Source organism: Lepidochelys kempii, chromosome 21 (assembly GCF_965140265.1).
Source record: "Lepidochelys kempii isolate rLepKem1 chromosome 21, rLepKem1.hap2, whole genome shotgun sequence".
In the NCBI taxonomy this organism is placed as follows: domain Eukaryota; kingdom Metazoa; phylum Chordata; order Testudines; family Cheloniidae; genus Lepidochelys; species Lepidochelys kempii.
In genome coordinates this window covers 18,619,506-18,644,423 of record NC_133276.1, presented here as the reverse complement: position 1 = coordinate 18,644,423, position 24,918 = coordinate 18,619,506, and the positions used below count along the sequence as shown (strand labels likewise).

At 46.4% G+C, this 24,918-nt stretch overlaps 1 protein-coding gene across 6 annotated transcripts in view; it reads right to left on the bottom strand.

Moving 5' to 3' along the window:
- Positions 1 to 24,918, bottom strand: part of IPO9 (importin 9) — a 204,263-nt gene that overhangs the window by 112,394 nt on the left and 66,951 nt on the right. For all 6 annotated transcript variants that reach the window (XM_073320215.1, XM_073320210.1, XM_073320212.1 and 3 more), the window contains one exon: positions 3,567 to 3,667. In XM_073320215.1, coding sequence (XP_073176316.1) covers positions 3,567 to 3,667 — 101 coding nt within the window. The remainder of the gene's footprint in view (positions 1 to 3,566; positions 3,668 to 24,918) is intronic.

Below are 24,918 nucleotides of genomic sequence, written 5' to 3'. Positions count from 1 at the left end.
GGAGGGCAATGAAAATTATCAGGGGGCTGGGGCACATTACTGATGAGGAGAGGCTGAGGGAACTGGGCTTTAGTTTGCAGAAGAGAAGAGTGTGGGGGGATTTCATAGCAGCCTTCAACTACTTGAAGGGGGGTTTCAAAAAGGATAGAGCTCAGCTGTTAAAGAAGTATGGGCTCGATGAATGGACTATAAGGTGGATAGAAAGTTGGCTAGATTGTCGGGCTCAATGGGTAGTGATCAATGGCTCCATGTCTAGTTGGCAGCTGGTATCAAGTGGAGTGCCCCAGGGGTCGGTTCTGGGGCCGGTTTTGTTCAATATCTTCATAAATGATCTGGAGGATGCTGTGGATTGCACCCTCAGCAAGTTTGCAGATGACACTAAACTTGGAGGAGTGGTAGATATGCTGGAGGGTGAGGGTAAGGACAGGATACAGAGGAACCTAGACAAATTGGAAGATTGGGCCAAAAGAAATCTGATGAGGTTCAACAAGGACAAGTGCAGAGTCCTGCACTTAGGACGGAAGAATCCAATGCACTGCTACAGAGTAGGGACCGAATGGCTCAGCAGCAGTTCTGCAGAAAAGGACCTAGGGGTTACAGGGGACGAGAAGCTGGATATGAGTCAACAGTGTGCCCTTGTTGCCAAGAAGGCCGATGGCATTTTGGGGTGTATAAGTAGGGGCATTGCCAGCAGATCGAGGGACGTGATCGTTCCCCTCTATTTGACATTGGTGAGGCCTCATCTGGAGTACTGTGTCCAGTTTTGGGCCCCACACTACAAGAAGGATGTGGAAAAATTGGAAAGGGTCCAGCGGAGGGCAACAAAAATGATTAGGGGACTGGAACACATGACTTATGAGGAGAGGCTGAGGGAACTGGGGATGTTTAGTCTAAGGAAGAGACGAATGAGGGGAGATTTGATAGCTGCTTTCAACTACCTGAAAGGGGGTTCCAAAGAGGATGGCTCTAGACTGTTCTCAGTGGTAGCAGATGACAGAACAAAGAGTAATGGTCTCAAGTTACAGTGGGGGAGATTTAGGTTGGATATTAGGGAAAACTTTTTCATTAGAAGGGTGGTGAAACAGTTGAATGCGTTACCTAGGGAGGTGGTGGAATCTCCTTCCCTAGAAGCTTTTAAACTCAGGCTTGACAAAGCCCTGGCTGGGATGATTTAATTGGGGATCGGTCCTGCTTTGAGCAGAGGGTTGGACTAGATGACCTTCTGAGGTCCCTTCCAACCCAGATATTCTAGGATTCTATGTTCTCAGTGGTGGCAGATGACAGAACAAGAATCAATGGTCTCAAGTTGCAGTAGGGGAAGTCTAGGTTGGATATTAGGAAAAAACTATTTCACTAGGAAGGTGGTGGAATCTCCATCCTTAGAGGTTTTTAAGGCCCGGCTTGACAAAGCCCTGCCTGGAATGATTTAGTTGGCATTAGTCCTGTTTTGAGCAGGAGGTTGGACTAGATGACCTCCTGAGGTCTCTTCCATTCCTAATCTTCTATAATTCTATGTAGTGGATTATCCCTCACAGTGAATCCATGTTGACTGTTCCTGATCACCTTTCTCTCCTCCAAGTGCTTCAAAATGGATTCCTTGAGGACCTGCTCCATGATTTTTCCAGGGACTGCAGTGAGGCTGAAATTGAGGCTAGGTGTCTCTCTAGAACAGAGATATCCAATGTGGGGCCCCCAAAATGGCTTAATCTGGACCACAGACCAGGGTGGATAAAAATCAATTATTTTTTTAAAATAAAAAATATCGATTTTTATTTAAATCAGATTTTTTGATTGCTTTTTGAGAAAAAAACCTTTCTATCTAAAGATAAAGATACATTATAGTTCAAAGATATCTCATCATGGAACAGGGATTATAAATTCTAATTTTATAGTATATGAGAATATATTCATGTAATGTTTAAGAAAAGTTTTGTAAATGAGTTCCAATAGTTCATGTATTAGGGACCCAATTTTATGGGGTTTCACAGGCTTCTGTATAGATTATTTAGGTTAATGTTTCCATCTACCCAATGGGACTCAGTGCTCAGTCTAGAAGACACCATCAGAGATGCTTCGTTTTGCAGTTCTCAAACTGTGGATTTGTGTCTCCAGAAGTAACATGCTTGTTAACAGCAAAAATGTTTTCAAATAAATATATAGAGGTGAGAAACAACAGAGCTCAACTCTAACATCCCTCTGCAAATTCGTGTACACAGTCAAAAAAGTTCAATCAATAGAAGATTGCTGGGAGTGAAATAGATCTGGACAAGGAGAAGAAATCTGGAGATAAATGTGAGAAGCGAGGGACATATGCTTGTTTTGTAAAAATATTATATGTTTGCTGTTGAAGAAAAAAATCCAGAATACTTAATGTTGCTGTTTTAGTTAAATAAAACAATTTAAATGTCTGTCTGGTGATGTTCTCCTCCTAATACAGCATGGCAAGAAAATCCTCCAAATATTAATGATCAACCTGTTGAATTGGAGATAGTTCACCTCCCAACGACTTCAAATATATCTGCTTCAATTACCTTTGGTAAATGAAATAACCAAACAATCACTAATTTATTGATATAGCTATAAAACTAATCTGAAAAGTTTTCAAAATAAATCACTGTTTAAAAATGTATAGTGTGTACCTTCTAAAAGTGAAACCTACATCTCTGAGTTGTGAAGAATATGTATTATACCATATAATATACCAACAAGAATGCACTTTTATGTAGAAAACCATGATTAAATCGAGCCTTCCTGACTAGTGATTTAAATCATGATTTAAATCAAATTCACGCTGCCACAGACTTCCCATGAATCTTCAGGCTTGTTTACACACACCCAGAATTCACACTACCAGGGTATAATTTGAGGGTACATCAGTGCGTTGTGCTTTAAATCCCCACGTAGTACCTGCTAGCATCCATTGATGTAGTCATGTCTGAAACAGGACTACATCAATGCACATTAAGGAACATTTAGTACACACCAGCAGGGTCCACACAGGGGAGACAGAGTGCAGTACTCTATAAATCATGGCCCCATAGTGCAAACTTTGGGGCCATGTAGACAAGCCCTTTATTTATTTAATTAAAATGACCATAGTCGACGTCTCATGGTCCACTCTTCATGCCAACATGAAGGTAGGTCCAATTCCAGTGAGTATCATTAGTATGAATTTAAAGACTAACCAGGATTGCTGTACAGCAATCCAGCAAAATTGGCCTGAGCCAAGTGGCAAGGTGTCAGATCAGGCACACCTTATGAAATTACTTTGACACCGCGGCTCTAGAAGAAATGCTCTAGTTTAACTACAGGTTAATGGGCATGATGCAGGAATTACTGGGTGAAATTCTAGGACCTGTGTAATGCAAGTGGTTGGACTATTGATCAAAGGTCCATTAACCAATTGGTTTTTTTTTTTTGTTTTCTGTCTGCCATGGTAAACTGATTGCTCTCCAATTTGCCTACAACCACATACAAGATCTGTGTACAATTCCTTTCTTCTTCTGAGACTCCTCAAGAGCTCTTTTATTCTACTTTAAACCACACACCATAAGGAAAAAGGATATAAGGCTGCACTTTCTGTAAGTGTATTCCAAACAATCGGCAGGATCTGCTGCATGGAGGAAACCATGTGTTTAGGATAGTTCTTCACTAGGGCTGTCACAGCCTGGAAAACAAAAACATCAATGGAGCAATTCATTGATAAATGTATTCAATGTATCAGATTAAAGAAATTAGAACAAGTCACCTTGGCAAAATACTTTCTTCAATAATCGCAGAAATATTCTGCTCACATTTGCTCTTTTGCAAGGGCTGAAAGGCTCAGAGGAGAATAGGATATGAATAGGATTGTTAATAGTATACTAGTGCTGAGATACTGTGGTAAAAAAGCACTATAAAAAGCCATTTAATGGAGACAGATTAAAAAATTATCACATTTAGATCACTGTTTTGAACATGGTTCAGGTCACTGGTTACCATCTGATGGCTATTCCATCAACTACCACGGCTAATTCTGCATCATAGAATCATAGAATATCAGGGTTGGAAGGGACCCCAGAAGGTCATCTAGTTCAACCCCCCTGCTCGAAGCAGGACCAATTCCCAGTTAAATCATCCCAGCCAGGGCTTTGTCAAGCCTGACCTTAAAAACCTCTAAGGAAGGAGATTCTACCACCTCCCTAGGTAACGCATTCCACTGTTTCACCACCCTCCTAGTGAAAAAGTTTTTCCTAATATCCAACCTAAACCTCCCCTACTGCAATTTGAGACCATTACTCCTCGTTCTGTCATCTGCTACCATTGAGAACAGTCTAGAGCCATCCTCTTTGGAACCCCCTTTCAGGTAGTTGAAAGCAACTATCAAATCCCCCCTCATTCTTCTCTTCTGCAGACTAAACAATCCCAGCTCCCTCAGCCTCTCCTCATAAGTCATGTGTTCCAGACCCCTAATCATTTTTGTTCCCCTTCGCTGGACTCTCTCCAATTTTTCCACATCCTTCTTGTAGTGTGGGGCCCAAAACTGGACACAGCACTCCAGATGAGGCCTTACCAGTGTCGAATAGAGGGGAACGATCACGTCCCTCAATCTGCTGGCAATGCCCCTACATATACATCCCAAAATGCCATTGGCCTTCTTGGCAACAAGGGCACACTGTTGACGCATATCCAGCTTCTCGTCCACTGTAATCCCCAGGTCCTTTTCTGTAGAACTGCTGCTTAGCCAGTCAGTCCCCAGCCTGTAGCGGTGCATGGGATTCTTCCGCCCTAAGTGCAGGACTCTGCACTTCTCCTTGTTGAACATCATCAGATTTCTTTTGGCCCAATCCTCTAATTTGTCTAGGGCCCTCTGTATCCTATCCCTACCCTCCAGCATATCTACCTCTCCTCCCAATTTAGTGTCATCTGCAAACTTGCTGAGGGTGCAATCCACAGCATCCTCCAGATCATTTATGAAGATATTGAACAAAACTGGCCCCAGGACCAACCCTTGCGGCATTCCACTTGATACCGGCTGCCAACTGCATATGGAGCCATTGATCACTACCCGTTGAGCCTGACAATCTAGCCAACTTTCTATTCACCTTATAGTGCATTCATCCAGCCCATACTTCTTTAACTTGCTGGCAAGAATACTGTGGGAGACAGTGTCAAAAGCTTTGCTAAAGTCAAGGAACAACATGTCCACCGCTTTCCCCTCATCCACAGAGCCAGTTATCTCGTCATAGAAGGCAATTAGATTAGTCAGGCATGACTTGATATTCAGGATGTAGAAGTGAAATATAAGCATTAATTAATGTTGTAATACTGGGCCTACATGTCTCAGACCCGCAAGATATTTAGCTTACCCAAACAAGGCCTCAGATCTGAAGATTGGTTAGCTTCTCACATCAGCCTATGTGTGACTAGGCCCTGATCTACACTAGGACTTTCGGTCAAATTTAGCAGCATTAAATCGATGTAAACCTGCACCCGTCCACACGATGAAGCCCTTTATTTCGACTTAAAGGGCTCTTAAAATCGATTTCCTTACTCCACCCCTGACAAGTGGATTAGTGCTTAAATCGGCCTTGCCGGCTCGAATTTGGGGTACTGTGGACACAATTCGACTCTATTGGCCTCTGGGAGCTATCCCAGAGTGCTCCATTGTGACCTCTCTGAACAGCACTCTCAACTCAGATGCACTGGCCAGGTAGACAAGAAAAGAACCGCGAACTTTTGAATCTAATTTCCTGTTTGGCCAGCGTGGCAAGCTGCAGGTGACCATGCATAGCTCATCAGCAGAGGTGACCATGATGGAGTCCCAGAATCGCAAAAGAGCTCCAGCATGGACCGAACGGGAAGTACGGGATCTGATCGCTGTATGGGGAGAGGAATCCGTGCTATCAGAACTCCGTTCCAGTTTTCAAAATGCCAAAAGCTTTGTCAAAATCTCCCAGGGCATGAAGGACAGAGGCCATAACAGCGACCCGAAGCAGTTTCCGCGTGAAACTGAAGGAGCTGAGGCAAGCCTACCAGAAAACCAGAGAGGCGAACGGCCGCTCTGGGTCAGAGCCCCAAACATGCCACTTCTATGATGAGCTGCATGCCATTTTAGGGGGTTCAGCCACCACTACCCCTGCCGTGTTGTTTGACTCCTTCAATGGAGATGGAGGCAATACGGAAGCAGGTTTTGGGGATGAAGAAGATGATGATGATGATGAGGTTGCAGATAGCTCACAGCAAGCAAGCGGAGAAACCGGTTTTCCCGACAGCCAGGAACTGTTTCTCACCCTGGACCTGGAGCCAGTACCCCCCGAACCCACCCAAGGCTGCCTCCTGGACCCAGCAGGCGGAGAAGGGACCTCTGGTGAGTGTACCTTTTAAAATACTATACATGGTTTAAAAGCAAGCATGTGAAAGGATTACTTTGCCCTGGCATTCGCGGCTCTCCTGGATGTACACCCAAAGCCTTTGCAAAAGGTTTCTGGGGAGGGCAGCCTTATTGTGTCCTTCATGGTAGGACACTTTACCACTCCAGGCCAGTAACACGTACTCGAGAATCATTGTACAACAAAGCATTGCAGCGTATGTTTGCTGGGGTTCAAACATCCGTTCTTTATCTCTCTGTGTTATCCTCAGGAGAGCGAGATATAATTCATGGTCACCTGGTTGAAAGAGAGTGCTTTTCTTCAGGGGACACTCAGAGGAGCCCGTTCCTGCTGGGCTGTTTGCTGTGGCTAAACAGAAATGTTCCCCGCTGTTAGCCACAGGGAGCGGGGAGGGTCGAAGGGGTAGCCACGCGGTGGGGGGAGGCAAAATGCGACCTTGTAATGAAAGCACATGTGCTATGTATGTAATGTTAACAGCAAGGTTTACCCTGAAAGAGTGTAGCCACTGTTTTATAAAATGTGTCTTTTTAAATACCGCTGTCCCTTTATTTTTTTCCTCCACCAGCTGCATGTGTTTCAATGATCACAGGATCTTCTCCTTCCCAGAGGCTAGTGAAGCTTAGAAAGAAAAAATCGCACTCGAGATGAAATGTTCTCCGAGCTCATGCTGTCCTCCCACACTGACAGAGCACAGACAGATGCGTGGAGGCAAATAATGTCAGAGTGCAGGAAAGCACAAAATGACTGGGAGGAGAGGTGGCGGGCTGAAGAGAGTAAAGTGGCGGGCTGAAGAGAGGGCTGAAGCTCAAATGTGGCGGCAGCGTGATGAGAGGAGGCAGGATTCAATGCTGAGGCTGCTGGAGGACCAAACCAGTATGCTCCAGTGTATGGTTGAGCTGCAGCAAAGGCAGCTGGAGCACAGACTGCCACTACAGCCCCTGTGTAACCAACCGCCCTCCTCCCCAAGTTCCATAGCCTCCACACCCAGACGCCCAAGAACGCGGTGGGGGGGCCACCGGCCAACCAGCCACTCCGCCACAGAGGATTGCCCAAAAACAAGAAGGCTGGCATTCAATGAATTTTAAAGTTGTAAACTTTTAAAGTGCTGTGTGGCATTTTCCTTCCCTCCTCCACCACCCCTCCTGGGCTACCTTGGTAGTCATCCCCCTATTTGTGTGATGAATGAATAAAGAATGCATGAATGTGAAGCAACAATGACTTTATTGCCTCTGCAAGCGGTGATCGAAGGGAGGAGGGGCGGGTGGTTAGCTTACAGGGAAGTAGAGTGAACCAAGGGGCGGGGGGTTTCATCAAGGAGAAACAAACAGAACTTTCACACCGTAGCCTGGCCAGTCATGAAACTGGTTTTCAAAGCTTCTCTGATGCGTACCGCGCCCTCCTGTGCTCTTCTAACCGCCCTGGTGTCTGGCTGCGCGTAACCAGCGGCAAGGCGATTTGCCTCAACCTCCCACCCCGCCATAAACGTCTCCCCCTTACTCTCACAGATATCGTGGACTGCACAGCAAGCAGTAATAACAATGGGAATATTGGTTTCGCTGAGGTCTAACTGAGTCAGTAAACTGTGCCAGCGCACTTTTAAATGTCCAAATGCACATTCTACCACCATTCTGCACTTGCTCAGCCTGTAGTTGAACAGCTCCTGACTACTGTCCAGGCTGCCTGTGTACGGCTTCATGAGCCATGGCATTAAGGGGTAGGCTGGGTACCCAAGGATACATATAGGCATTTCAACATCCCCAACAGTTATTTTCTGGTCTGGGAAGAAAGTCCCTTCCTGCAGCTTTTAAAACAGACCAGAGTTCCTGAAGATGCGACCGTCATGTACCTTTCCTGGCCATCCCACGTTGATGTTGGTGAAACGTCCTTTGTGATCCACCAGAGCTTGCAGCACTATTGAAAAGTACCCCTTGCGGTTTACGTACTCGGCGGCTTGGTGCTCCGGTGCCAAGATAGGGATATGGGTTCCGTCTATGGCCCCACCACAGTTAGGGAATCCCATTGCAGCAAAGCCATCCACTATAACCTGCACATTTCCCAGGGTCACTACCCTTGATATCAACAGATCTTTGATTGCATGGGCTACTTGCCTCACAGCAGCCCCAACAGTAGATTTGCCCACTCCAAATTGATTCCCAACTGACTGGTAGCTGTCTGGCGTTGCAAGCTTCCACAGGGCTATCGCCACTCGCTTCGCAACTGTGAGGGCTGCTCTCATCTTGGTGTTCATGCGCCTCAGGGCAGGGGAAAGCAAGTCACAAAGTTCCATGGAAGTGCCCTTATGCATGCGAAAGTTTCGCAGCCACTGGGAATCGTCCCAGACTTGCAACACTATGCGGTCCCACCAGTCTGTGCTTGTTTCCCGAGCCCAGAATCGGCGTTCCACAGCATGAACCTGCCCCATTAGCACCATGATGCATGCATTCGCAGGGCCCATGCTTTCAGAGAAATCTGTGTCCATGTCCTGATCACTCACGTGACCGTGCTGACGTCGTCTCCTCGCGCGGTATCGCTTTGCCAGGTTCTGGTGCTGCATATACTGCTGGATAATGCGTGTGGTGTTGAATGTGCTCCTAATTGCCAAAGTGAGCTGAGCGGCCTCCATGCTTGCCTTGGTATGGCGTCCGCACAGAAAAAAGGCACGGAACGATTGTCTGCCGTTGCTCTGACGGAGGGAGGGGCGACTGACGACACGGCTTACAGGGTTGGCTTCAGGGAGCTAAAATCAACAAAGGGGGTGGCTTTACATCAAGGAGTATTTCAGGCAGGACTTCACGGACGGTTCCAATAAGAAATGGTACACCTAAGTTATTGTTCTTATTGGAACAAGGAGGTTAGCCTGGCCTCTGATTGATACATGGCTAGATTTACCTCACTGCACCTTCTCTGCGAGTGACTGCAGTGTGACCTAGAGGAATGAGTCCCCTAGACAGGGGAGGAGGCAAATGAGTACAAAATAAATCTGGTCTATTTCTTGTTTTGATCCACTCCATCTATCTTTTACATCTTTGGCTGGCAGCAGACGGTGCAGAGGGACTGCATGCCATCCACATCTCATGGCTGCTCAGCAGAAGATGGTACAGTACGACTGCTAGCCATCCTCATCTCTTGCCTGCCCGGCAAAAGATGGTACAGTACAACTGCTAGCCATCCTCATCTCTTGCCTGCCCGGCAGAAGATGGTACAGTACAACTGCTAGCAATCCGTATCGCCTGCCTGCTCACCATAAGACGGTTCAATAGGACTGACTGCAGGACTAAAGAGAATGACCTGGTCAAGTCACTCCAAATTTAGTCCCTGTGCCCATGTCTGCCCAGGCGCTCCCAATCGATGTGGCCAGGAGCACCTCGGACACGACGAGGACGGCTACCAGTCGTACTGCACCGTCTGCTGCCAGAAGGCAATGGGTTGCTGCTACTGTGTAGCAATGCCGTACCGCGTCTGCCAGCACCCAGGAGACATACGCTGACGGTTACCTGAGCAGGCTCCATGCCTGCCGTGGTATGGCGTCTGCATAGGTAACTCAGGAAAAAAGGCGCAAAACGATTGTCTGCCCTTGCTTTCACGGAGGGAAGGAGAAAAGGGGGGCCTGACGATATGTACCCAGAACCACCCGCGACAATATTTTAGCCCCATCAGGCATTGGGATCTCAACCCAGAATTCCAATGGGCAGCGGAGACTGCGGCAACTATGGGATAGCTATCCACAGTGCAGCGCTCCGGAAGTCGACTCCAGCCTCAGTACTGTGGAAGCACTCCGCCGAGTTAATGCACTTAATGCACTTAGAACATTTTCTATGGGGACACACGCACTCAAATATATAAAACCGATTTCTAAAAAAACGACTTCTATAAATTCGACCTTATTCCGTAGTGTAGACATACCCTAGGTCACAAGATAAGACAGTCACAGGAATAGATGTATTAACTGCTAGTATTTAGGAAATATATACTGTAATGTACCAGTTAAAATATTTTCGAGATTTTTGCAAATACAGTAGAACCCCATTTATCCAGTCTAATTGGGACCAGAGCCAGATCAGATAATCAAAAGTGGAGTCCTGGGTGTTCGGTAAATGCAGAGAGCCGGTTAAGGGAAGGTCAGATAAACAGGGTTCTACTGTATAGGCATCAAGTTATGGTGACTGATTAATGTAAACTGTAATGAGTATAAGGGGAACTAACAAGTTAACCTATGAAAAACAGGGCACCCCAAACATAGTGAAGTGTGGAAGTTCAAATAAGGAAATGGGGTTGAAACCTCCATAAATATATATGAACCACAGTGGGCATCAGCGTAACACCTTTAAAAGCTGTATCCCAGCCTGCATGCCATGGAAATGCCACAATGAAATCCACTGGTGACTGTAACAATGAAGTTAAGGGGGAAGGCTTTCCAGCAGGAAATGTGAGTGATCACAGTCATAGGGCGAAACACTTTGCACTCACTCTATCTGCTGTTGTATTTCAGTGTTTGTGGGAGTGTTTAGCTCTTTAGTGGATTTGTTAAAAAGGGAACTTGCGGTAAAGTGCAAATTTTTTCATCTACTCCTCAGGTCTCTCATCCTAATGACACTGATAATAATTTTCCTGATACCGTAACTGCTCAGGAAACCAACCCTTATTGACCACTGCAGTCTAAGATTAATCAATACATAAACTTTGTAATGTTTCCTCAGGTAGACCAGAGGTCAAGGATGAAGCATTACAAAGTTTGTATTACCTATGTCTATGTTCTATCAACAGAGGGCTTCAGTTATTAAGTTCGTAAATCCACCATTTTCCATCAGTGCAAATCATTTCAACCTCAAAGTAGCTTCTTGTCAATTTTGTATCTCTCCCTGTCTGGTCCAGTTCCCTACCTGTAACCAGTCCCTTGGGAGTGACATCCTCCCCTGTTTAGTGTGCCGAGATCCTCACAGTTCCCCAAGGCAGGCCTGCATACTCCAAGACTCTGAAATCATGCCCTTGGACGCCGGCAATCCCACTCTCTTTCAATGGCTCTCTGGACTGAATCCAGCCAAGCCAGACCCCTATGGGAGTGCTGTCCTTTCATAGAATCATAGAATATCAGGGTTGGAAGGGACCTCAGGAGGTCATCTAGTCCAACCCCCTGCTCAAAAGCAGGACCAATCCCCAATTAAATCATCCCAGCCAGGGCTTTGTCAAGCCTGACCTTAAAAACTTCTAGGGAAGGAGATTCCACCACCTCCCTAGGCAACGCATTCCAGTGTTTCACCACCCTCCTAGTGAAAAAGTTTTTCCTAATATCCAACCTAAACCCCCCCACTGCAACTTGAGACCATTACTCCTTGTCCTGTCCTCTTCTACCACTGAGAATAGTCTAGAACCATCCCCTCTGGAACCACCTCTCAGGTAGTTGAAAGCAGCTATCAAATCCCCCCTCATTCTTCTCTTCTGCAGGCTAAACAATCCCAGCTCCCTCAGCCTCTCCTCATAAGTCATGTGTTCTAGACCCCTAATCATTTTTGTTGCCCTTCACTGGACTCTCTCCAATTTATCCACATCCTTCTTGTAGTGTGGGGCCCAAAACTGGACACAGCATTCCAGATGAGGCCTCACCAATGTCGAATAGAGGGGGACGATCACGTCCCTCGATCTGCTCGCTATGCCCCTACTTATACATCCCAAAATGCCATTGGCCTTCTTGGCAACAAGGGCACACTGCTGACTCATATCCAGCTTCTCGTCCACTGTCACCCCTAGGTCCTTTTCCGCAGAACTGCTGCCTAGCCATTCGGTCCCTAGTCTGTAGCTGTGCATTGGGTTCTTCTGTCCTAAGTGCAGGACTCTGCACTTATCCTTGTTGAACCTCATCAGATTTCTTTTGGCCCAATCCTCCAATTTGTCTAGATCCCTCTGTATCCTATCCCTGCCCTCCAGCGTATCTACCACTCCTCCCAGTTTAGTATCATCCGCAAATTTGCTGAGAGTGCAATCCACACCATCCTCCAGATCATTTATGAAGATATTGAACAAAACTGGCCCCAGGACCGACCCCTGGGGCACTCCACTTGACACCGGCTGCCAACTAGACATGGAGCCATTGATCACTACCCGTTGAGCCCGACAATCTAGCCAAATTTCTACCCACCTTATAGTGCATTCATCCAGCCCGTACTTCTTTAACTTGCTGACAAGAATACTGTGGGAGACCGTGTCAAAAGCTTTGCTAAAGTCAAGAAACAATACATCCACTGCTTTCCCTTCATCCACAGAACCAGTAATCTCATCATAGAAGGCAATTAGATTAGTCAGGCATGACCTTCCCTTGGTGAATCCATGCTGACTCTTCCTGATCACTTTCCTCTCCTCTAAGTGCTTCAGGATTGATTCTTTGAGGACCTGCTCCATGATTTTTCCAGGGACTGAAGTGAGGCTGACTGGCCTGTAGTTCCCAGGATTCTCCTTCTTCCCTTTTTTAAAGATTGGCACTACACATTAGCCTTTTTCCAGTCATCCGGGACTTCCCCCGTTCGCCACGAGTTTTCAAAGATAAAGGCCAATGGCTCTGCAATCACAGCCGCCAGTTCCTTTAGCACTTTCGCATGCAACTCGTCCGGCCCGATGGACTTGTGCACGTCCAGCTTTTCTAAATAGTTCCTAACCACCTCTTTCTCCACAGAGGGCTGGCCATCTATTCCCCATGTTGTGATGCCCAGCGCAGCAGTCTGGGAGCTGACCTTGTTAGTGAAGACAGAGGCAAAAGAAGCATTGAGTACATTAGCTTTTTCCACATCCTCTGTCACTAGGTTGCTTCCCTCATTCATTAAGGGGCCCACACTTTCCTTGGCTTTCTTCTTGTTGCCAACATACCTGAAGAAACCCTTCTTGTTACTCTTAACATCTCTCACTAGCTGCAGCTCTAGGTGCAATTTGGCCCTCCTGATTTCATTCCTACATGCCTGAGCAATATTTTTATACTCTTCCCTGGTCATATGTCTAAAACTTTCACTTCTTGTAAGCTTCTTTTTTATGTTTAAGATCTGCTAGGATTTCACCGTTAAGCCAAAGCTGGTCGCCTGCCATATTTACTATTCTTTTGACACATCGGGATGGTTTGTCCCTGTAACCTCAACAGGGATTCCTTGAAATACAGCCAGCTCTCCTGGACTCCTTTCCCCTTCATGTTAGTCTCCCAGGGGATCCTACCTATCCGTTCCCTGAAGGATTCGAAGTCTTTACTCCTTCAGGGTGCAATGATCCCTGTAAGTATTTGCAGTGACATCAGGCAGCATTTTCAAATCAAGGTAACAATGCATTAGTCACCTGGAAAACAGAATCTGAAAGTCCTCAGGTTAGCAAAGAGAGGCAATGGTTAAGACCAGAGTTCAAACTGGATACCACCAGGCCAGCTACAGTAGAACCTCAGAGTTACAAACACCATAACTGAACAAAAATTATGGTTGTTCTTTCAAAAGTTTACAAGTGAACAATTACTTAATACAGCTTTGAAACTTTACTATGCAGAAGAAAAATGTTGCTTTCCCTTTATCATGTTTAATACAGTACTATACTGTACCTACCTTTTTTTTTTTTTCCTGTCTCTTCTGCTGCCTCTGTGTCTTTTATCCCAGGTGTGTGACTGTTGTATCTGTGAGCTCCGCTCTTAACAGAGCCACATGACACCCCATTTTTCTCCTGCTCTACTTCCCTGCAAAGGAAGGGTGGGGGGGGAGAGAAAATCTCCTTCCTCTTGCTCAGAGGTGGGCAAACTACAACCCTCTTGCCTGGCCCCTGAACTCCTGGCCCAGGAGGCTAGTCCCCAGCCTCTTCCCTGCTGTCCCCCCTCCCCTGCAGCCTCAGCTCACTGCGCTGCTGCTGCCGGTGCAATGCTCTGGGTGGGGAGGGGGGCTGTGAGCTCTTGCCGGGCAGTGCAGCTGCAGAGCCGCGGCCTGACCCATGCTCTGTGCTGCACGGTGGCTCCAGTCAGGCAGCATGGCTGCCTGTTCTGGTGCTCTGGGTGGCAAGGCTGTAGCACTGCCAGTGCTCCAGACAGCATGGTAAGGGGGCAGGGGGGATTGTATAGAGGGCAGGGGAATACGGGGTGATGGTTAGGGGACTGGGGTATAAATGGGGGTTGGGGTGGTCAGAGGGCGGGGAACAGGGGAGTTGAATGGGGGCAGGAGTCCCTGGGGGGCAGTCAGGAAGGAGAGGGGGGTTGGGTGGGGTGGCGAGGGGCAGTCAGGGGCAAGGATTCTGGGGGCGGTTGGGGACAGGGAGAAGGGGTGGTTGGATAGGGCAGGGGTCCGGGGGCGGGAGGGTCAGGAATGAAAGGAGGGGGTTGGATGGGGTGGCAGGGGGTAGTCAGGGAGGCTGGATGGGGCGGGGGTCCCGGGGGGGCAGTCAGGGGGCGAGAAGCCGGGGGGAGGGGGGAGATTGGATAGGGAGTGGGGACCAGGCCATGCCTGGCTGTTTGGGGAAGCACAGCCTCCCATAACCATCCCTCCACACAATTTCAGGAACCCGATGTGGCCCTCAGGCCAAAAAGTTTGCCCGCCCCTGCTCTTGCTGATGGTAGCTAGGTGTGAACATTCAGGCCATTTGGGGTTTCCTTTGTCCTCATATCCTCCACTGACATGTGAAGACTTTACTCAGTTTGTTAATGACTCCAATCAGGTTGCCGAGTCAACACATCATCCCTCCCCCTTACAATTAGTGCACAGAAATGCAAAGCCAAGGTAGAAACTGAGGCATGCATGGGAATCAAAAATATTACTAAAATCCCCACATTCATCACACCTCTCGTCAAGTTTTGTATCTCTCCCTGACCTCTTGCTCTGCAAATGTTCCCACTCTTGCTGGTTGTTTGTCAGCCTCTAATAAAAACTTAAGTGTCTTCTTCCAAGTGGTCCCTGTAGCCAATTAGTTCATTTTATCATCCATTTATTATTGTGTTATGGTCAATTCATGCGCCATTATAACATAATCAACATATGCTCAATAGATTTAAATTGTAGGAGTACAGAAGGATACGATTGACAAGTATTTAGGAGTGATGAGAGTGTATAGAAGTATAGGTTTATAAGTAAAGCATGGCTGGAACGCAAGACCTATAGGCTGAGACCTGTAAGATTTCAGCTTAGTCAGACTAGGCCATAGGCTTAAAAACACCTGACATAAGTGGGTGATCTAGGAATAACCCTATGCCAGGAAGGTCACAAGATTAGTGTAAAAGATGTGACAATAGGTAATGTTACAAAAACTAGATTGCAATAAACTGCAAGGTATTGTCCAGGATCATGAGACACCTGATTGTAACATCATTGTATGTCCTGTCCTGACCACAGGGTATATGCTGTGCATAGATGCTAATGAGAATAAGAGGAACTAAGAAACAACTTATGAAAAATGAGTAGTCTGGTGGCACCTTAAAAAGACTAACAGATTTATTTGGGCATAAGTTTTTGTGGGCAAAAACACACTTCTTTAGATGCATATAGTGAAAATTACAGATACAGATGCATAAATATACTGGCATATGAAGAGAAGGGAGTGCACAGAGTTGGGAATCAGCCTTGACAAGGATAAAGGAGTTTGAGGCACAAGTTGTGTTCTTGTCCCTGTTGAAGAACGGTCTCCCACAGTATTCTTGTCAGCAAGTTAAGGAAGTATGGGCTGGATGAATGCACTATAAGGTGGGTAGAAAGCTGGCTAGATTGTCGGGCTCAACGGGTAGTGATCAATGGCTCCCTGTCTGGTTGGCAGCCGGTATCAAGTGGAGTGCCCCAAGGGTCGGTCCTGGGGCCGGTTTTGTTCAATATCTTCATAAATGATCTGGAGGATAGTGTGGATTGCACTCTCAGCAAATTTGCGGATGATACTAAACTGGGAGGAGTGGTAGATACGCTGGAGGGGAGGGATAGGATACAGAAGGACCTAGACAAATTGGAGGATTGGGCCAAAAGAAATCTGATGAGGTTCAATAAGGATAAGTGCAGGGTCCTGCACTTAGGACAGAAGAACCCAATGCACAGCTACAGACTAGGGACCGAATGGCTAGGCAGCAGTTCTGCGGAAAAGGACCTAGGGGTGACAGTGGACGAGAAGCTGGATATGAGTCAGCAGTGTGCCCTTGTTGCCAAGAAGGCCAATGGCATTTTGGGATGTATAAGTAGGGGCATAGCGAGCAGATCGAGGGACGTGATCGTCCCCCTCTAGTCGACATTGGTGAGGCCTCATCTGGAGTACTGTGTCCAGTTTTGGGCCCCACACTACAAGAAGGATGTGGATAAATTGGAGAGAGTCCAGTGAAGGGCAACAAAAATGATTAGGGGTCTGGAACACATGACTTATGAGGAGAGGCTGAGGGAGCTGGGATTGTTTAGCCTGCAGAAGAGAAGAATGAGGAGGGATTTGATAGCGGCTTTCATCTACCTGAAAGGGGGTTCCAAAGAGGATGGCTCTAGACTGTTCTCAATGGTAGCAGATGACAGAACGAGGAGTAATGGTCTCAAGTTGCAGTGGGGGAGGTTTAGATTGGATATTAGGAAAAACTTTTTCACTAAGAGGGTGGTGAAACACTGGAATGCGTTACCTAGGGCGGTGGTAGAATCTCCTTCCTTAGAGGTTTTTAAGGTCAGGCTTGACAAAGCCCTGGCTGGGATGATTTAACTGGGAATTGGTCCTGCTTCGAGCAGGGGGTTGGACTAGATGACCTTCTGGGGTCCCTTCCAACCCTGATATTCTATGATTCTAAGTACAAAGCCCAGGTAGGAACCATCAAACGGTGGAAGTCAATGCGTGGTTGCACAGGTGGTGTCGGAGAGAGGGCTTTGGATTCTTCGACCATAGGATGTTGTTCCAGGAAGGAGGATTGCTAAGAAGAGATGGGATCCACCTAACGAAGAGAAGGAAGAGCATCTTTGCAGGCAGGCTTGTTAACCTAGTGAGGAGAGCTTTAAAACTAGGTTCACTGGGGGATGGAGACCTAAGCTCTGAGGTAGGTGGCGGAAGTGGGATACTGGGAGGAAACACAAGGAGGAGAGTGCAACAGGGGAGGCTTCCTGATTCATACTAAGAAATCTGGGCAATCAGTTAGTTTTCTTAGGTGCCTATACACAAATGCAAGAAGCCTGGGAAACAAGCAGGAAGAACTGCAAGTCCTGGCACAGTAAAGGAACTATGATGTGACTGAAATAACAGAGACTTGGTGGTGTAACTTACATAACTGGAGCACTGTCATGGATGGGTATAAACTCTTCAGGAAGAACAGGTGGGGAGAAAAGGTGGAGGAGTTGCACTGTATGTAAGAGAGCAGTATGACTGCTCAGAGCTCCAGTATGAAACTTATTTAGAAAAGCTGGACGAGCACAAGTGCATGGGGCCGGATGCACTGCATCCGAGCGCATTAAAGGAGTTGGCGGATGTGATTGCAGAGCCATTGGCCATTATCTTTGAAAATTCAAGGCGATTGGGGGAGGTCCCGAATGACTGGAAAAAGGCTAATGTAGTGCCCATCTTTAAAAAGGGAAGGAGGAGGATCCTGGGAACTACAAGCCAGTCAGCCTGACCTCAGTCCCTGGCAAAATCATGGAGCAGGTCTTCAAGGAATCCATTCTGAAGCACTTGGAGGAGAGGAAGGTGATCAGGAACAGTCAACATGGATTCACCAAGGGCAAGTCATGCCTGACCAACTTCTATGATGAGATAATTGGCTCTGGGCTATGGGGAAATTGGTGGACGTAACGTACCTTGACTTTAGCAAAGCTTTTGATACAGTCTCCCACAGTATTCTTGCCAGCTGGTTAAAGAAGTATGGACTGGATGAATGGATTATACGGTGAATACAAAGCTGGCTAGATTGTTTGGCTCAATGGGTAGAATCATAGAATATCAGGGTTGGAAGGGACCTCAGGAGGTCATCTAGTCCAACCCCCTGCTCAAAGCAGGACCAATCCCCAATTTTTGCCCGAGATCCCTAAATGGCCCCCTCAAGGATTGAACTCACAACCCTGGCCAATGCTCAAACCACTGAGCTATCCCTCCCCTCAATCAATGGCTCAATGTCTAGCTGGCAGCGGAGTGCCCAAGAGGTCGGTCCTGGGGCCAGTTTTGTTCAACATCTTTATTAATGATCTGGACGATGGGATGGATTCACCCTCAGCAAGTTCGCAGATGACACTAAACTGGGGGGAGAGGTAGAGATGCTGGAGGGTAGGGATAGGGTCCAGAGACACCTAGACAAATTGGAGGATTGGGCTAAAAGAAATCTGGTGATGTTCAACAAGGAAAAGTGCAGAGACCTGCACTTAGGACGGAAGAATCTCATGCACTGCTACAGGCTGGGGACTGACTGGCTAAGAGGCAGTTCTGCAGAAAAGAAACCGGGGATTACAGTGATCGAGAAGCTGGATATGAGTCAGTAGTGTGCCCCTGTCGCCAAGATGGCTAACTTCATATTGGGCTGCATTAGTAGGAGCACTGCCAGCAGATCGAGGGAAGCGATTATTCCCCTCTATTCATCACTGGTGAGGCCACATCTGGAATACTGCATCCAGTTTCGGGGCCCCCACTACATCTGCAGAAAAGATGTGGACAAATTGGAGAGCGTCCAGCGGAGGGCAACGAAAATGATTAGGGGGCTGGGGCTCATGACTTATGAGGAGACGCTGAGGGAACTGGGCTTATTTAGTCTGCAGAAAAAAAAGAGTGAGGGGGGATTTGATAACAGCCTTCAACTGCCAGAAGGGGTGTTCCAATGAGGATGGAGCTCGGCTGTTCTCAGTGGTGGCAGATGACAGAACAAGGGGCAATGGTTTCAAGTTGCAGTGGGGGAGGTCTAGGTTGGATATTAGGAAACACTATTTCACTAGGAGGATGGTGAAGTACTGGAATGGGTTACCTAGGGAGGTGGTGGAATCTCCATCCTTAGAGGTTTTTAAGGCCCGGCTTGACAAAGCCTTGGCTGGGATGATTTACTTGATGTTGGTCCCGCTTTGAGCAGGGGGTTGGACTACACCTCCTGAGGTCACTTCCAACTCTAATCTTTGATTCTATGATTTAAGGAACCTTTCCCCCGATGGTTAGTTTCCATAGTTCATACTAACCCCACTCCCTCCTTGTTCTTATAATTTTGTGACAGGCTAACTGGAACTTCCAACAGGTCTTCTCTGTCTCATTTTATTGACCCCATCCTCTCTCCTGTATCTTTCCAAACCAAATAACCCCGAAGTACAGAAACAGGGATGGGAATCAGAAGTTCTGTGTTCTATTCCTGGCCCTGTCACCTTGGTGCAGCTGTGTGCAACCTTGTGATCTGCTTGTGTCATTCGACACCATAACCATTACTGGATATTAGAGTTTCCACAAATGTCACCGATTTCAAAAACTAAGCATAAACCTTCCTACTCCAACTTCACTTTCCCAAAGAGAACAACAGGAGGGAAGACAGTAATGAAGAGACAATTTTGTTTTTTAGTAGACCAGACTGTCTAAGGGGAAGTACAGGTATAATTAGATCATGGGTACTTGAACTGCAGGACAATTGTCACAGAATTGTGGCTGAGCTGTGGACAAGACATGGAAAATAGTGGAAAAATAATAATGGACCTTTATTAATTGTGATAATTTGGAAAAGCCAGAATAGACCTATTTGTTTAAGAAATATATGCTGGAACAATATAAACCATTAAGTATTGTGTTATGCCTGTGAATTTTTTTTTTTGATAAGCTGATGTTTTCCTTGCAGTCATTCAAAAAAGTGTCCGTGGTACAAAGTGGTACAATGTAAAATTCAGAAGACAGAGTCTTAACACCACTGCTGTAGAAATCGAGTCCAATCACTTTAGCCTTTTACATTTTACAGGCATTCAATGTTAGTGCAGTAAAACCCGCTACAGTGGTCTCCTTCAGACCATCTTTGTTTTGTGAAGATTTGTCCATACCGAGATCCTGAACATTCAGCATGCACAGAATTAGGCAAGATTGGTAGCAGAGATAGCAAAGCTACGACTAACTATGGAAAACACTGTAGAATTGCAGGTGAATCCCAAAACTTTCCAAGATCATTTAATGCACATTCACTTGCAAAAAAGCTGTGCTTTAGCTTCACGGCCAAACAGGGATTTCCTCCAGAGGGAGCACCTGCTCTGATAACATTCACTTGTTTCACATCAAATACCCAAACTGCTTTCATAAATGACAGTCTGTGCTGCATGAAATTTGGTCCTCATCGAGCTGGTTTGGCAACACGCTCCTCAGTGTTGCAGTAGTATTCCTTCAGTTTGTCTGCCATTTTCTTAAATACGCCTTGTAAAAATGCATTCCACTCTGCATCTTCCAGTGCTTTTCTTTTGCACTGGAGTCTGCCCAGTGTGTCAAATCCATTACAGTGTTATACAATTGATGGATTAAAAACAGAACACATCTCAAAAGATTTAATGGTTTTCATCAATGATTTGGCATTCCAAGCAATAAACTGCATGTCAAGTGGCAAAGTCATGACATTTAAAAGTGAGATAAGTCTGTCCATTACTTGAGTGTCAGGTGAAATCTGCATTTAACTTTCAATAAACTCTCAGTAGTCAGTGTGGTAAAGAACTGCTTCAAACCGCCAATTCCATCATGGTTCTAGACACAGAGGCAGTTGGTCAGGATTAAATTGCTTTTCCTGCAAAGTCAGTCTTGAAATGCAGGTTGCGAGCTGGGCCCTGTTTAAACTTTTTTTTTTTCATTGCAGCAGTGGATGTATCGACTTTAGAAAAATGACCATGCCACTGATTGCTAGCAAGACTTACAATATGCATATCACGTTACGTTCACCGAATTAGGAAGCAGCCCCTGTAGAACCTGATTATATGAACGAGTACAGTATGATGCACTGTCTGTCACTATCCCGGATACCTTATTGAAGTCTAAATCAAAACAGGTCAGGCACTTAGTGACAGCATGTGACAGCTGAATAATTTACCAGGTTAAGAACAGAAATATCCAAAAGAAAGGACTCTAGCTTTTCTAAGTCACTCATGTGGACTAGAGCAATGACATGCAGTATGCAATTATCTTTGTCATCTGTTGACTCGTCAAACACAATGCATATAGAATCAGCTTTTTTCATAAGCTCTTTCAGCTCCTTTCTGTGTACTTCAAACACTTTAGGTAAGTAATCGTGGTAAAGCTTGTTAGCAGAAGAAAGAGCACTTGTGTTTGGAATTGGTTTCTGAATGTACTCCCTTAACACTGGGTTAATAATTTCTCCATTGGTATATTTGCACTTGAGAATGCCATGAAAAGTTCAAAATATACCACTTTTTGAGCATATCGGTACTGCAATTAAACAGATACGACAGTTGTCTGATGTTTTGCTTTTGATGTCGGATCTGTCTCTGCGTCGTATTTGGTATTATGATGCCGATCAGAATTTAAATGAGTATTAATACTAGACTTATGTGTATGGTCTAACATGACATTGCAGGCTGTACAAAAAACAACTGTCCACCATCACTATGCAACCACTTGGGATACCAGTTTGCACTGATTTTTTTTTGCAGTTTTTAGCAGGATTTGCCATTTGTTTGACCTCAAAGTACTGTAATGTGTGTTTAAACAACTGTTTGTCTCCCAGCAACATATAAACGTCACAAGCTTGGATGAGTTTGTTCAATTTTGAATGACAAATTGAACAAATACAGTACACACTCGCAATAGCTTAGAACCCAAGGTTTGTTATTTGTTTGGTGTACTCAGGGATTTGTTAAAGCAAAAGGGGGCTGTGGGGGCGCAACAACTCCTCCTGTCCCGCAGCTGCGGCGGGGGCACAGACCTCTCTGCCACCACCACAGACCTGGGGCTGGAGGAGCTCTCTGCCCCCTCCCATTCCAGGTGGGACCTAGGGAGGGGTTCGGTATAGCCCAAGGTACACTATTGCGAAGGGCATTATACCAAGAGTGTACTGTATTGCCAAAGCTACCGTAATTAAGGTGGGAAGTACTAATGGGAAAAAAAAGTGTGTTGCAAACCTCAAAATGTATGCGAAATTGTGGACTGTGCAAAGTAAACTGATTTAAATCAAAATTGTAGTGGAAACCTAATATTGTGGGAACAGCAATACTGAAAGTTAAATAGGGCCTATTGTGATTTAAACAGAGATTAATCACTCTTGGAAGGCACACAAATAATGTATAGCTCCAACTATAAGACTCAGTCTTCCACCTCTGAGTGTTTCCCATCTGTAATACTGGAAAAGTAATATGCTTAACCCAAAAAGAAAAGGAGTACTTGTGGCACCTTAGAGACTAACCAATTTATTTGAGCATGAGCTTTCGCGAGCTACAGCTCACTTCATCGGATGCACCCACAATCCAAACATCACCTCCACACATCCGTAGGTGCAAAAATCAATAACTGCCCCAAGCCAGCTACCAACACCTCCGGTCCCTTCCCCCAAATTTCTACAGTGCAGCTATGTGGTCAGTACAAAGATCTGCAGGACACCAAAAACAGGAAATGGGGAAAAAAGGTAAGAAACTTAATTTACTATCCAAACCAGTACTTTCTTCTTCCCAACCTTCACCTCTAACCTAGTTAGACGGTAAGCTTTTCAAGGCATGGACTGTCTAACTATGCACCTGTATAACATCTAGCACAACAGTTCTCCAATTTCAGCTAGGGCTTAAAAATGCTACCATCATTCAAACAAAACAATAAACCAGAGGGCTTTGATACAGAATGTAGGTCCCACTTGCTATGGAATACACTGGGCCTTAACAAGTAGCACAGAGGATATGGCTTTAGTTAGAACTAAACTGGCGACCACAGGTGCTTTAGGCCACGATTCAGGAAAGCAATCCTACTCACAAAGGCACTTAAGCATGGGCTTAAATAGTTTCCTGAATAGGAATGCTCTAACACAGAGATAGGCAAACTACGGCTCATGGGCCACATCCGGCCCGCAGGACCCTCCTGCCTAGCCCTTGAGCTCCCAGCCTGGGAGGCTAGCCCTTGGCCCCTCTCCTGCTATCCCCGCCTCCCTGCAGCCTCAGCTTACCGTGCTGCCAGTGCTCTGGGTGGCGGGGCTGCGAGCTCCTGCCGGGCAGCGCTGCCCGGCCTGCCCCGGTGCTCAAGACTGTGCGGCAGCATGGATGGCTCCGGCTGGGGGCCACGGCTGCCAGTCCTGGTGTTCTGAGTGGCATGGTAAAGGGGGGGGGGGGGTTGGATAAGGGGCAGTGGGTTCCAGGGGGCAGTCAGGGGACAGTTGGATGGGGCGGAGGTTGGCGGGGGGGGGGGGGAAGAGTCAGGGAATTGGGGGGTTGAATAGGTGTGGAAATCCTGTGGGGCCTGTCAGGGGGCGGGGGTGTGGATATGGGTCAGGGCAGTCAGGGGATGGGGGGTTGGATAGGAGGTGGAGTCCTGGGAGGGGGCAGTCGGGGACAAGGAATAGGGTGGGATTGGATGGGTCAGGGGTTCTGAAGGGGGCAGGAAGTGTGAAGGGGCGGATATGGGGCAGGGGCCAGGCTCTTTGGGGAGGCACAGCCTTCCCTACCCAGCCCTCCATACAGATTCAGAACCGTAATGTGGCCCTCAGGCCAAAACGTTTGCCCACCCCTGCTCTAGCATAAGTATTTTCTTGAATTGGAGCCTTACACAAATTAAGAGCAGCTGTACAGAATATTCCGGATTCATAATCGTTCGCACTACTGCTGAGTGTCACCATTTCCTCTGCATTTGCTATATGACAGCTATGACAATGCACAGGCTCCATGATTAAGAACATGGAAATTCTGTAACATTCCTCCACATCTCTGAACACACGCTCCTGAGGCTCAGAGACTGAGTAGAAGTCATTGACACTTGTATTGCATTATGTTCTCCAGGCAGCCTGCTCAGCATTTGCAATATTGTCCAAGAACCCCAGCTCAGAACCTTCTCTCCACTGAGGGAGCTCTGAGTTAGTTTCAGCAGCTCATACTTTTGGCTCTCCAAACCTTGGCTGTTACGTTGCTCTCTAGGCAGCACAGCCTACTCTTCTAATTCTTGCCCTGCTATAAAGCTACAGCTGGATTCTTACTTTGACTCCCTTATTCAAACCAGCTTGGCTCTATGAAACAATGCAGAAAGAATGCACTGTAATCCAGTTAACTCGTTCTTGTGTGGAAACATGGAGAACCGAAGAAGGCCCTCACCCTAGTTTAGGCATTAGTGCAATATAAAGGTTAAATAATAAAGGTACAGACAAGTCTTGGCAGGGCTGAGACACAAAATGTCCAACGCCCAAAACAACAAAATTGCAACTTCCACAGCATCTTGGAAAGATGCCAATTTATCCAGACCATAAACCACAGAATCCACAGGGTTCTTCTGACTGAGAAGAGTGAGGCAGGTCAGATTTCTAAAAGGTACTGGATCCAAGCTATCTGAAAACTCAGGAAGAAAACACCATCAGTTGACACTCGGTTCACATTTTCACTGTTCCCTTTGCAACCATAAGGACCAGATTTTTTTTTAAATTAAAACATTCTGTAGCATAATTCTGCAGCAAGAAATGAATACCACAGCCTTGGAATCATGG